Below are 12954 nucleotides of genomic sequence, written 5' to 3' on the forward strand. Positions count from 1 at the left end.
GGAGGTCCAGTGGTTAGCACAACTGTTGCTTTGCAGCTCTGGGATCTATTATATGGGGCCCATTATGTATGGAGCAATATATGGGGCCCATCATATACTGTACGGAGCATTATATGGAGCTCTTTATGAATGGAGCATTATATGGGTCCCATCATATACTGTTTAGAGCATTATATGGATCCCATTATGTATGGAGCAATATATGTGGCTCATTATACTGTATGGCTCATTATATGGGGCTCATTCTGTATGGAGCACTATGTGGTGCCCATAATACTGTATGGAGCACTATACTGTCCAGTTTCTGAGCTATTGTAGAATTTACAATAGAGATCACTCATGTAATGTAAGAAGTGAAATCTTTGGCATTGTACTAAATAGTGATGAGCGAATATACTCGTTACTCGAGATTTCCCGATCACGCTCGGATGTCCTCCGAGTATTTTTTAGTGCTCGGAGTTTTAGTTTTTAGCGCCATGGCAGCACCGTTATAAGCAGATGTGCTATTTCTAACAACAAACAGGTACTTTATTATAGACATACCATGTCTATATTATTAGTGTGATCATGAAGGTATGGATGGAGGAAATTTTTTTAAAAAGGGGAACCTACCTTGTTGTCTTCTTCATCATAAAAAGTAGATCGGGCCTCACTGAACAATGGAGGAGGATCTGCAAAGCAGGAAATTACCTCATCAAAGTTCCTGCAAAGAGAGATATCTGTTAAAGTTGCATGATGTAACTGTATTTAGGCTGCTGACAAATATTATTGCACCATTTTAAACAGGAGCACAATAACCTGATGTAAAAGTACAGACATTAAAATATATAGTCTAATGTAAAGCAGGTCTAATAAGAAAAGTCATATACAATTCAGGTTGTCTTTTATACAAAGTATTCAAAAACTACCTTGTGAAATCTTCAAATTTGTCAAAAGCCACCATAACTCCCATCCTCTGGCACAAAGGAGAAAAACCACTGTCCATAAAGAGCTCACTACTTTGGCGGTTTAGTTCTAGGTGGGTGGCACTGATAGGCAAAGACATCCTGTAGAGGAAGACGTTGCAACATGAAAATTGAGAACAGCACAGACTCTGGCTCATAACGCTCTACTGGCTGTTCCATTGTGAACAGTTACTGCATACAGAACAGAGCAGTCTAACACTAAAAAAAAAAGGCGATGCATATGGACAAACATTACCGATAAAGCATTTCAGGTTAGTTATGTGAAGCAAAATGACTACTTAGAAACCACGGCTCATATAAACTGTAGAAGACAAAAATTCTTGAAAGTCCATCCTAATTATACACATTACAGTACCACCATCTGTATACAGAAAGCATAATCACTAAAAACAGGCTGAAGAATATCATGCCTTATCAAATATAAATACATAACTTAAAATCTTCTTTTCAAACTTAAAACAATTTTGATAAAAAAAATTGTGCATGGTTACAAGGAAAGCAAGGAGTCAACCAATATGGCCACAATCAAAGCTGCAATAGCTTTCAACTTTCTTGGTCTTTGATACTAGCAACACAAGCAAGGCATGCAAACTGTGCATACCTAGGTTTGGAATTTAAAATCCCGGACGAGATAGGCAGCAACCACTTTGGGGGTTGTGATGGCAATCATATATTTTTGGGGCCATAAGATGCATGTCAGTTTTAGAGTAGGAAATTAGGGGGAAAAAAATTGAAGCAAAAAATGTAGTAAATTCTGTGCTTAAAATCTCCTATCCTGGTATGCATGACCCCTTCATCCCTATCTTGGTATGCATGGATCTCTAATCCCTATACTGGCATGTATACCCCCTCATCCCTATCCTGGTAGGAATGGTCCCCCTCATCCTTATCCTGGCAGGAATGATCGCAATCATCTCTATCCTAGTATGCATGGCCCCATCCCTATCCTTGTATGCAGGGCCCCATCCCTATTCTGGTATGACTGGCCCCAATCCCGGTCCTGGTATGCATGGCCCCATCAGAAAACATAAAAAAAAACAAAAACACATTACACTTACCTTCCCGGCACTCCTTCGCATCATCTTGTTTTGATGCCATCAGCTGCTTTATGCTTGTAAGCAGCGCATGGCAAGGACATCATGCGCAGCTCACAAGCAGAGCACAGCTGCCGGAATACACACTGCTCTGCATGCCAGGACCTTGCCATGCTCTGCTTAAAAGCACAAAGCAGCTGCTGGCATCGGAAAAAGATGCTGCGAGGGAGCGCCGGGAAAGTAAGTGTAATGTTTTGTCTTTTTTTAACGTTTTCTGATGGGGCCATGCATACCAACCAGGATGAGCGTGGGTGGGTGCCAATCATAAGGATGGGGCCATGCATACCGGGACCGAAGTTAGGGGGCAATCATACCTTAGTAAGGATGGGGCCATGCATACTAGGACTGGGATGGGAGCCAATCATACAAGGAAACTAAAGAGAAATTAATATTCAATGCCCTCCACACCCATGGGCGTGGAATACAGTGAATATTAATTTCTCATTAGCAGCGGGCTCAATAATTATCCGCAGCCGCCGACTTCTGCCTCCTGTGACCCGCTGATGCCACTCCCCCACCTCAGCCAGAACATCCGGGCTATAAGACGCACCTCCCATTTTCCTCCACATTTTTGGAGGAAAAACATTGCGTCTTATAGTCCAAAAAATACGGTAGGTTGTTGCAATATTCTTATGCATACTAGAGAAATAGTTGGACAGAATTTTTTTTTACAGCTTGACAAAAAAAAGTCTGAGTTTGAGTTTTTGTAAGAGGAAATATTCCTTCTAGTGCATTTCCTTCTCAGTGAGTCTGATTTCTAAGAGAATTCTTCTTCGACTCTCCTAAAATATTTGACAGTATTCTTCTAGCTACACTACAGTCCTCCGCCATCATGTTACTGACACAGCGATGCTTCCAGCCTTTCAAAAGAGGTTTCGCAATATTTCCAAATAAAATTAAATTGAAAAATGCAGGAAAGGGCTATATATTTCCCAAAAACAAAGTCTCGCCTCGCCATCTGGAAAAGGTTTTATCTAAAAACTCAACATGGTAACCCACACATATTACAAGGGGTTATGGTGTAGGTAGGAGATTTGATGAATACTGAAGTATATTGCCGATTTGCTCACTGTGGTTTGTTTTGCTGGGGAGTGAACTATCAAAATTATTAAACCCATAATGCAATATGGTGTACATGTACATCATCTGCAGTAGCTACTTAGCACAGCCACATACATATACAGTACTGTGCAAAATTTTTAGTCAGGTGTGTAGAAAATGCTGCAAAATAAAAATGCTTAAAAAAAGTAGAAGAGTTAGTAAGATATTGCTTTTGTTGAATAAACAAAAGAGAAATCTAAATCAAACCAATATTTGGTGCGACTTTAGCCCTAAAAACAGCATTAATTTTTCTGGATACATTTGCACAAAATCAGGGGTATGGATAACTAATTATTCCAAACAATGATTATGATCATCATTTTCATATGTGGGTTGAAACATGGTAATTACTGAAACAGAGTGGGACAATTAAAACTGGATGAGGAACAGTCAAACTCTGCTATAAAGGTGACCTTGTGGAAAACAGTTTTATGACTGACCACAGCAACAAGATGCTGAGGTCTCTCCTAGTTAAAAATTTCACAGCAGACAGGAATTTCAAAATATGCTGTTTGAACGCTTTTGAAAAAGCATCAATAAATGGGCAATACGGAGACAGTGGTTGGCCAAGGAAACTTACAAGGAAAGTGAAGCAGATAAAAAATACTTCATGCTTACTTGCCTTTGAAATCAGAAGATGTCCAGCAGTGCCACCAGTTCAAACTGGCAGCAACCAGTGGGAAACAGTTACACCCATTTACTGTTGGGAGGAGTCTGGCTAGAAGTGGTCTTCATAGAAGAATGTGTCCAAAAAGCCCTTCTAATAACATGGAAACAAGACCCAGCAACTCAATTATGCACAAAAACATTGGATCTGGGGTGTAAAAAAATGGCAGCAGGTGCTCTAGAATGATCAATCAAAATTTAAAATATTTATCTGTAACAGAAGGCACTTTGCTCTCCAAAGGCATAGTGGAGGTTGCTTGCAAGTTTGGTGAGGCATTTCAACAAATGGATTTGGCGATTTGATGAGTCTCCTTAATGTTCAAAATGCTGAGAAATACAGGCATAAACTTAACCGTCTGATTGGTACTACGTTTGGGGTTGTTGTACTGATGCAGAATAAATTGAGAGCCAATGTCATTAATAACTTTCTTATGTGTGACGAAAAACAAGGACTCCTGGAAGTCATGATATTGCGGCCACAGAACCCTGATCTCATCATCAAGTCTGTCTGGGATTACGGTAGCTGAACAAGCAGAAGGATTTGAGCAAGCCTTCATAAGGAAATTTGTGGTTACTTCTCCAAGATGTTTTGAACAATAGCCCTGCTATATTACTTAAAAAACTGTGCAAGAGTACCTAGAAAAATGTATGTGGCTTTGAAAAAAATGGTCACACCAAATATTGATTTGATTTTACCTATGTCCATCCATTTTACTGTTTGTTAATTGTTAAACTAATAACACTTCCTGCTTTGCATTATTTTTTCCACACAGACCTCAAACTTTTGCACAGTGCTGTATTTCATTATGTGCTAAGACTGCACAATTTCCATGGGATCATGGTCGTAAGTAACTCTAGTCCACACAGGTAACCATGGGCTATCCTAAAGAATAACTTGTTCAAATCAGGTTGGGTGACCGCCGCTTGCAGCACCTTCCTACCTAGGCCGGCATCAGTTGAGGCGTAAGTATGTACCCTTGAGGCGTAAGTATGTACCCTATAGAATCCTGCAAATATATGAAGAGATGACCAGGTAGCGGCCTTACAATTCTGGATTGCACAAGCCTGGTGGCGAACAGCCCACGAGTCCCCAACCTCCCGAGTGGAGTGAGCCCTTACTCACGGAGCGGGTGGTTCGTCTTTGACACGATAAGCCTCCAGAATAGCTAAGTGGACCCAATGGGCACTAGTAGACTTGAAGGCAGGGAGTCCCTTCCGGCGACTCTTGGTAATGACAAAAAAGGAGTTTGATCACCTGAAGGATGCGATCCTTGAGAGGTAGGAGCGCAGTGCTCTGACTAGGTCCAGCTTGTGGAGAGACCTTTCCAGGGGATGTACGGGTGACGGGCAGAAGGATGGAAGGACAATATCCTTGTTGATATGGAAAGGGGTTGAAACCATCTTAGGAAGGAAAGTGGGCATTGGATGAAGAACCACCTTATCATGGTGAAAGACAAGGAAGCGTCAAGAGAGCCGTTAATTCAGAGACAGATCTAATGAAAGTGATTGCAACTAAAAAGGCAAACCTTACAGGAGAGAGAAGAATACAAGATATCCTGGATGGGCTCGAAGGGGTATATTCCTGAAGAACTCTCAAAACTAGGCTAAGGTCCCACGGGTCTACGGGAGGACAACATAGTGGTGCAAGATGATCCACTCCCTGAAGGAAGGTCCTGAACTGGGGGCGAGATGCAAATGCAAAACTTCATTGAAACAGGATTGAGAGTGCCAAGACCTGGCCTTGAGGGTACTAAGAGGCAAACTGAACTTTAGTCCTGATTGCAAAATTGCCAAAATAAATGGAAGAGAAAAGAACATGGGAGCTGTGAGTCTTTCTTCACGCCTTCGAAAAAAGGCCTTCCAGGTCTGATGATAAATGCGTGAAGATGATCACAGTCTGAATGACCTGGTAAGAGAAGCCTGTCTTCCTCAGAACTGTGGCTTCAACGGCCATGCCATTAAATTGAGAAACTGGGAATTCTGGTGGAAGAGGGGACCCTAAGAGAGAAGGGTCTGGGAGCTTCCAAGAACATCTGAGAACAGGTTGACGTAACTCTACGTACCAGAATATTCTGGGTCAGTATGAGGTAACTAGAATGACTGGAGCGCCTTCCGCCTTGATCTTCTTGACGAGTCTGGGAGATCAGGGAAAATGCTGGAAAAAGGTATGGAAGTTGAAACTGAGACCATGGAATTGCTAGGGCATTGCAAATTACCATCAGGGGGTTGCAAGACCTGGCCACAAGCTGAGGCGCTTTGTGATTCATCTGAGACACCATCAGATCGGCAATGGGAGTGCCCCACACATGGCAGAACAGCGCTTGGGTACTGCGGACCGTGCATGTCCAGACAGACTGACAGACACGCCCTCCTGGAAATATCGAACACATGCGCATAAACAACGCAAACGCAGGCAAAAAACGCATACAAAAGCATGCACAAGCAGCTTTTTTTTTTGCTGTCATGCGTAAGCTGATGCGGATAAAAAAACGCTGCATAAACATGCGTTTGCGTATACAGATGATACGCTGCGCACATATACGCAAATGTGAACTTACCCTTAGAAAGTCAGCGGCCCAGTTGTCCATGCCTGGAATGTGGACAGCTGAGATTGCTGCCACTTTCCATTCGGCCTAAGCAGAATTCGTGCGACATCTAGCATAACGGACTCGCTGCATCTCCTGCCCTGGTCATTTATGTAGGCTACGGCCGTGGCATTGTCGCATTGAATTCCGACAGAAAATCCTGCCAGTAAAGAAGAGAAAGGCAGATGGCACCGATTTCCAGTAGATTGATGGGAAAGGAGGCTTCCAGGTAGTTCTAGCGACCCTAGACTGTGTGATGAAGGAAGACCGCTCCCCATCCGAGAAGACAGGCATCTGTCGTGACAACTTGCCAGTGGAGAGGAAGGAATGATCTTTGTTCTGAATGGAGGAGGAAAGAGTCTATGATGTCAGGGACTGCTGACAGAAAGGCTCAAGCTGACAGAAGGGCCAGAAGGAACAGGTATAGAATTATGCGAAAGGAATCGGTTCCAGAGTGGCAATCATAGCTCTTAGTATGCTCATGCAGAGTCAAGAGAGCGAGGGGATGGGCATCTTAGGGACTGAATCCCCAGTCTGAGTGCCAAGAAACATATTTAGAATTGAGAGTCCTCAGTGGTTGATACCTTTTAATGGCTAACTGAAAAGATGGTAAATTGCAAGCTTTCGAGACTACATACGTCTCTTCATCAGGCAAAGACTAAAACAAATTCTGAAGAATCACATATTTATGCACAACATAGTATAGGGAAAATAAAAAAGGGGAAAAAAACCATGGATAAGCCAGGTGACATGAAGCAGAATTACAATGGGTGATAAACCGTTACGTCCATAAATATTGGGCCAATTCTTAGATAAGGATTGTTTTATTGTCCTGTGATTGGGGTCTCTGTTGTGATGACCCCACATGGTCTGATGGGCAAGTTCCTTAGTTGTAGTTAGTTGATGTAAAAAGACATAAATTCGTGTGACACATTCATTCCTGCATTTAGAGTGTCAAAGGTCGTCATCAGTTTATATTCCCAGACTCTCCTGTCTTTCTGCGATTTGAAGTTACCCTTTAATACAAGTAATTTCATGTCCATAATGTTATGATTTGGGAGACAGAAATGTATTGCCACAGGTATATCCATTCTTTTTTCTCTTATTGTATGGCGATGAGAGCTCATCCTTGTTCTCAGTTTCTGCCCTGTCTCCCCCTACATACAGACCCCCAGTTGGACATTTAGTGCAAATAATTAGGTACACCACATTAGAAGTGACGCAGCTGAATGTACCTGGTATCTTGTAGTCCTGATGTGAGCTGGGGATCTTTATCTTGTCCGTGGTCATTATAAATGGACAGGTTTTACATTTTTTCTGGTTGCAAGAAAAGGTACCGGCAGCTGTTGGAGAGGACAGGGAGCTTCTGACAATGATGCTTCTTAGATTTGGGGGCTGCCTAAAACACAGTAGTGGGGGGTCTGGAAAAATGGATTGTAATCGGGGATCTTTTTGCAGTAAAGGTTGTAATTTCCGTGCAGCTCCCCGTAGCGCCTCCAGATTTGGATTGTAGGTAAATTTTTTCCTCTGGGAGAAGAACTTTGGGGCGGGTGGTATCAAACAACATGCCTAGGAAGACCAGGCGCTGGGCCGGGATCAGAGAGGATTTAGCTGTGTTGATTACCAAGCCTAGACAGAGAAGAGTCTCCAGGGTGACCTGCAGGCTTTGAGAACAGTCTTGGAAGGAAGGGTCCTTGATCAGCATGTCCTCCAGGTAGAAAATGACTACAATCCCTCTGGAACAAACAATGGCCAAGACAGTCGACATAAGCTTCGTGAATACTTTGGGTGCCATAGCCAGACTGAAGGGAAGGCATGTGAACTGATAGTGCTCCCCCTGGACTGAGAAACGCAGAAACGTCTCATGTGTCAAGCAAATTGCGAAGTGGAGATAGGTGTCCTGAATGTCCACCGAGTAGAGGAACTCCTCAGGCTCCATGGAGGCAATTATCGAGCGGAGGGATTCCATTTGGAAATGGTGGAGGTGCACCTGTCTGTTTAGAAGCTTGAGGTCCAAGATTGGAAAGAGTAAGCCATGCTATTTTGGGACCATGAAAAGGTTGGAAAAGGAACCGAGAAACATTTATGGGAAGAAATGGGTATGATGACCCCTGTCCGGAGGAGAGAATTGGTAGATCTGAAGAAGACGGGAATATGAAATATGACCTTTGGAGGACTGGACTTGAAAAAATGAGTGGGACAGAAGACAATTCTATCCTGTAACCTGTGGTAACTATCTCCTTGACCCAGGTGTCCTCGAGTACGCAGAGCCACGCATCCCGGAAGAGCAGAAGACAAACCACCCACCAAGAGGACTCTCAGGTGGGGGTGACCAGTCATGCTGAGGAGAATCTATTGGATTGGGCACCAGAGGATCTGGCACTAGAGGATCTGGCAGAGCGGCCTTTAGAGTGCCATGGTGGGGCTGGTTTGAAGAACAGTTTCCTGGTGTCTCACAGGGCAGGAGACTGGTCTTGCTGAGAGGAGATTCCAGAGCAGGAGAAATGATGAAAGGGCCAAAACTGAAGAGAATGTTTCCTTGTAAAAGGATGTTTGGGTTTTGGCTGGGGAAGAAAGGTACTCTTACCCCCAGTGGCGTCTGAGATGAGCTGATCCAGGCTTAGACCCAAGAAGCCGTGAGCCCTGAAACGGAAGATTGGTAAGGGACTTTTTGTACGTAGGGTCCGCATTCCAGGTTTGGAGCCAGAGAATTCTGTGTATGACTACAATATTGTTGGTAACACGTGAGGTATCTGATTTGCAACATCGGCAAACTCATCAAGTGGGGCTGTTGATAAAATGCCCTGCCGAAGAAGCTTTGCCCAGGTGGAAACAGACTTGGTTACCCAGGTGGTAGTGAAGGCAGAATAGAGAGAGGCGACAGCAGCCTTGAAGGCAGACATGGCTAGGGCTTCGATCTGTCTGTCAGTGGAGTCTGAGGGAAGAACCATCCGGAAGTGATAGTACCGTCTTAGCAGACAGGTGAGAGTCTGGGGGTCCACAGCTGGAGATTCTGCCCATTTGTGAGGAAATCGGTACCGAAGGGATAAAGAATATCTAACTGCCTTCTGCCTGGGAAGCGCTTTTCCGGGTCCTCCCACTGACCACTGTTTGCCAAAGACTCCCTCAAACTCCTTGTGATTGGCAAAGACCCGGGGAGAGCATTTGGCCTTTGAGAATGAGACGGAGTGATCTGGAGGTGGACTCGCTTTGTACTTAATACTGAGGGTCTGATTGATGGTGAGTATAAGACTGTATACCATGTCCTGTAGTTTGGAAGATTGGTCAGTGTCAAGGTCAGAATCAGACTGGGAATTGAGATCGGACCCCGGGGCCCCCTTCGTGGAGGACGAGTGGGAAACTGAAGGCATCCACAAGGATTTGGAGGGGGAAGGGAAACCAGATGAGGAACTGGAATGAGCTCGCTTCTTGGACCTTACCCTTGATCGGTCAGGCTGAGGGTGACAGATGGAAGCCTGCGATTCGTTTGGAGAAACAGAAGCTGGCTGAAAGGTTAAGGAAACATTCAAGAGTCTGTACCAGGGAAGGGGATACCTCGGTAAGGTCAGATACTGATTGTGAAATAGCAACAGCCCACTCCAGGACGTGGGATGTGTTCTCATCCCCGGCGGCGGAGGGTTCCTGTGGGGCCTAAATGATGGAAGGGCTGAGATCACAGGCATAGTAAATAGTGGTGTGGGAGGTACAGGAGTGAGACTCCCTGGGGCTTTGCATTTGTAGGACCGGAAGTACTACTTGGAGCAGAGAGGGGATGTTGAAGAGGGCTAAGTCTAGATGGACAGGGGAAAATAGCTTGGAAAGAGGGTACCAATTCCTGGATATGGAGGAGCTTGGTCCATCAAGAGACAGAATGGGCAGGCTCAAGCAGGGTGTGCTGAAAGCCCAAGCTGAAGAGGATAAAAGGAGCGCACTCAGAAGAAGAAAAATGCGCGCTGGAGACCTTGCACGCTGATTGGTTGGCGCTCGCAAACGTGGCGGTAATCAGACGCTGCTTCAAATGAAAGCCGGGCTCCCATATGCCGGAAAAGGAGCGTGAGACATCGTGTGCTGACTGGATGGCATTCGCGAAGGGGGCATGGACGAACCCAGCGTGATAATGAAGGAATGTTTAGACAGAAAAAAGGGGAGCGCGAGCCCTCGATTCCTGACTGGCTTGCTCTCACAAGGGATGGGGGGGGGGGGGGGAGGCTGGTGTCGTTAAGCGAGTAGGCTTTAAGAGACAGGGGATTCAATTTCTAGTCTACCTACATCGGTGTGTTGGAGGACGCGCACTGGAAGGGGGGCGGTGATCTTTTCCTCTTTGTGATGCCTCCCAGCCGCATGTAGAGGGACTGTGGAGAAGGAGGTACCTGTCTAGACGAAGTCCCGACTCCTCCTCCATCCAGAGGACAAAATCAGGAGCCACAGGCGAGGAGGGGTCACTGGAAAAAACATCAGCGTCCTCCTTCCCGAACCGTCATGGTCCCAGACAGTGCAGAAGATGGTGTCGACCCTGAAGAGTGGAGGGCCACTGAGAAGTGTCCTCCATCTTCCTCCCACCACCTTTCCCAGGAGTGGGCTGAGGCACAGGCAAAGGACCGGCCGCCACGATCCACCCTAATACACACTTGAAGTTTCAGGGGGAAAGGTCCTGCCTCGCAGACCACAGTGTGGACAATGTGGACGGCACCACACTGTTCTCTCGTTCGCTATTTGGGAAAACAGGGTGAGACTTTACACCCCATTACCCTGAAAACAGAATTTTAAGACAAAAGGGAAAAGGTTAGTAACACACAACATGGGAAAAGAAAGAAAGGATCTGAAATTCGGTTGAGGTCTGCCTCCTACTGACACTAAGCTAAAACTGGTGACCTTTGTGCCAGTCGGTGGGTGTATACTGCTGAGGTGGAGCTAACTCTTTTTGCCTACTGTCAGCCTCCTAGCGACAGCAGTATACACTCATGGTTACTTAAGTCCCCAATGAAGTGATAAAAAAATGCAACTCAACCCACAAAAACAGGTACTCATATAGTTATTTGTTGTAAAATATTAGAACTCACGGAATGCAAAAAAACAAAAATACCAAAAAGCGAATAAACCAATTTACATAACTAATTTTTTTGCTTCATTATTTTAAAAGCAATGAACTGCACTTTATCATAGCTCATGGTTTTGCTATAACCATCCATAACAAATAATAGTGCTAGTCTTCTAGGCTACAGTACTGGCAATCATTTGTGGAAAATTTACCAGCCAAAACAACTGCTAACACATCAAAATATAGATTGGCACTCACCACATATGATAAATGAGCTGTCTATTTTCTTTGCATAGTCGAGAGGTATACAAAAAGAACAGAATACCGCAAGAAAGTAGCCTATGGCCGTTTCATGGACAGAGAGCATTCACAAGGTACAAGTCAAATGACCACTAACATCTCACCGAAAACTGAAGGCATCACTGTAGACTGATCTATTAATTGCACAAAAAACTCATAGGGATAAGGCATATTTTGTGGAAACTGAGAATCTAAGAGAGTGGTTCAATCCAGCAATGGTGTAACACGCCATGCCATAGGCTGACAATCCAATTATGGCCATGGATTACACAACTACTGGCACTTTAACAGAGGTTGTCCACTACTTTATAATTGATGACCTATCCTTAGGATAGGTCATCAATGACTGATCGATCAAGGTCCGACACCCGGCACCCCTGCCGATCAGATGTGGCAGTGGCCAGAATTACTCAATAGCAGAGGAGCACCATCTTCTGATAGTGGCCGCGGCTGGGTACTGCACATCCACCTCCTATTCAAAGCAATAGGATAAAATGGTGGACAACCTCCTTAACCCCTTAAGCCCCGAGGGTGGTTTGCACGTTAATGACCGGGCCAATTTTTACAATTCTGACCACTGTCCCTTTATGAGGCTATAACTCTGGAACGCTTTGACGGATCTTGGCGATTCTGACATTGTTTTCTCATGACATATTGTGCTTCATGTTAGTGGTAAAATTTATTCGATATAACTTGCGTTTATTTGTGAAAAAAACGGAAATTTGGCGAAAATTTTGAAAATTTCACAATTTTCCAACTTTGAATTTTTATGCCCTTAAATCACAGACATATGTCACGCAAAATACTTAATAAGTAACATTTCCCACATGTCTACTTTACATCAGCACAATTTTGGAACCAAAATTTTTTTTTTGTGACGGAGTTATAAGGGTTAAAAGTTGACCAGCAATTTCTCATTTTTACAACACCATTTTTTTTTAGGGACCACATCTCATTTGAAGTCATTTTGAGGGGTCTATATGATAGAAAATACCCAAGTGTGACACCATTCTAAAAACTGCACCTCTCAAGGTGCTCAAAACCACATTCAAGAAGTTTATTAACCCTTGAGGTGTTTCACAGGAATTTTTGGAATGTTTAAATAAAAATGAACATTTAACTTTTTTTCACACAAAATTTATTTCAGCTCCAATTTGTTTTATTTTACTAAGGGTAACAGGAGAAAATGGACCCCCAAAGTTGTT

General features: G+C 44.1%; 1 protein-coding gene across 6 annotated transcripts in view; it reads right to left on the minus strand.

The window, feature by feature from the left end:
• The window catches only part of ACACB (acetyl-CoA carboxylase beta), a 240050-nt gene that overhangs the window by 55120 nt on the left and 171976 nt on the right, over window positions 1-12954 (minus strand). For all 6 annotated transcript variants that reach the window (XM_077295957.1, XM_077295946.1, XM_077295937.1 and 3 more), the window contains 2 exons: window positions 909-1046; window positions 613-703 (listed from right to left, as the gene is read on the minus strand). In XM_077295957.1, coding sequence (XP_077152072.1) covers window positions 613-703; window positions 909-1046 — 229 coding nt within the window. The remainder of the gene's footprint in view (window positions 1-612; window positions 704-908; window positions 1047-12954) is intronic.

This window comes from Ranitomeya variabilis, chromosome 1 (assembly GCF_051348905.1).
Source record: "Ranitomeya variabilis isolate aRanVar5 chromosome 1, aRanVar5.hap1, whole genome shotgun sequence".
Taxonomy (NCBI): Eukaryota; Metazoa; Chordata; class Amphibia; order Anura; family Dendrobatidae; genus Ranitomeya; species Ranitomeya variabilis.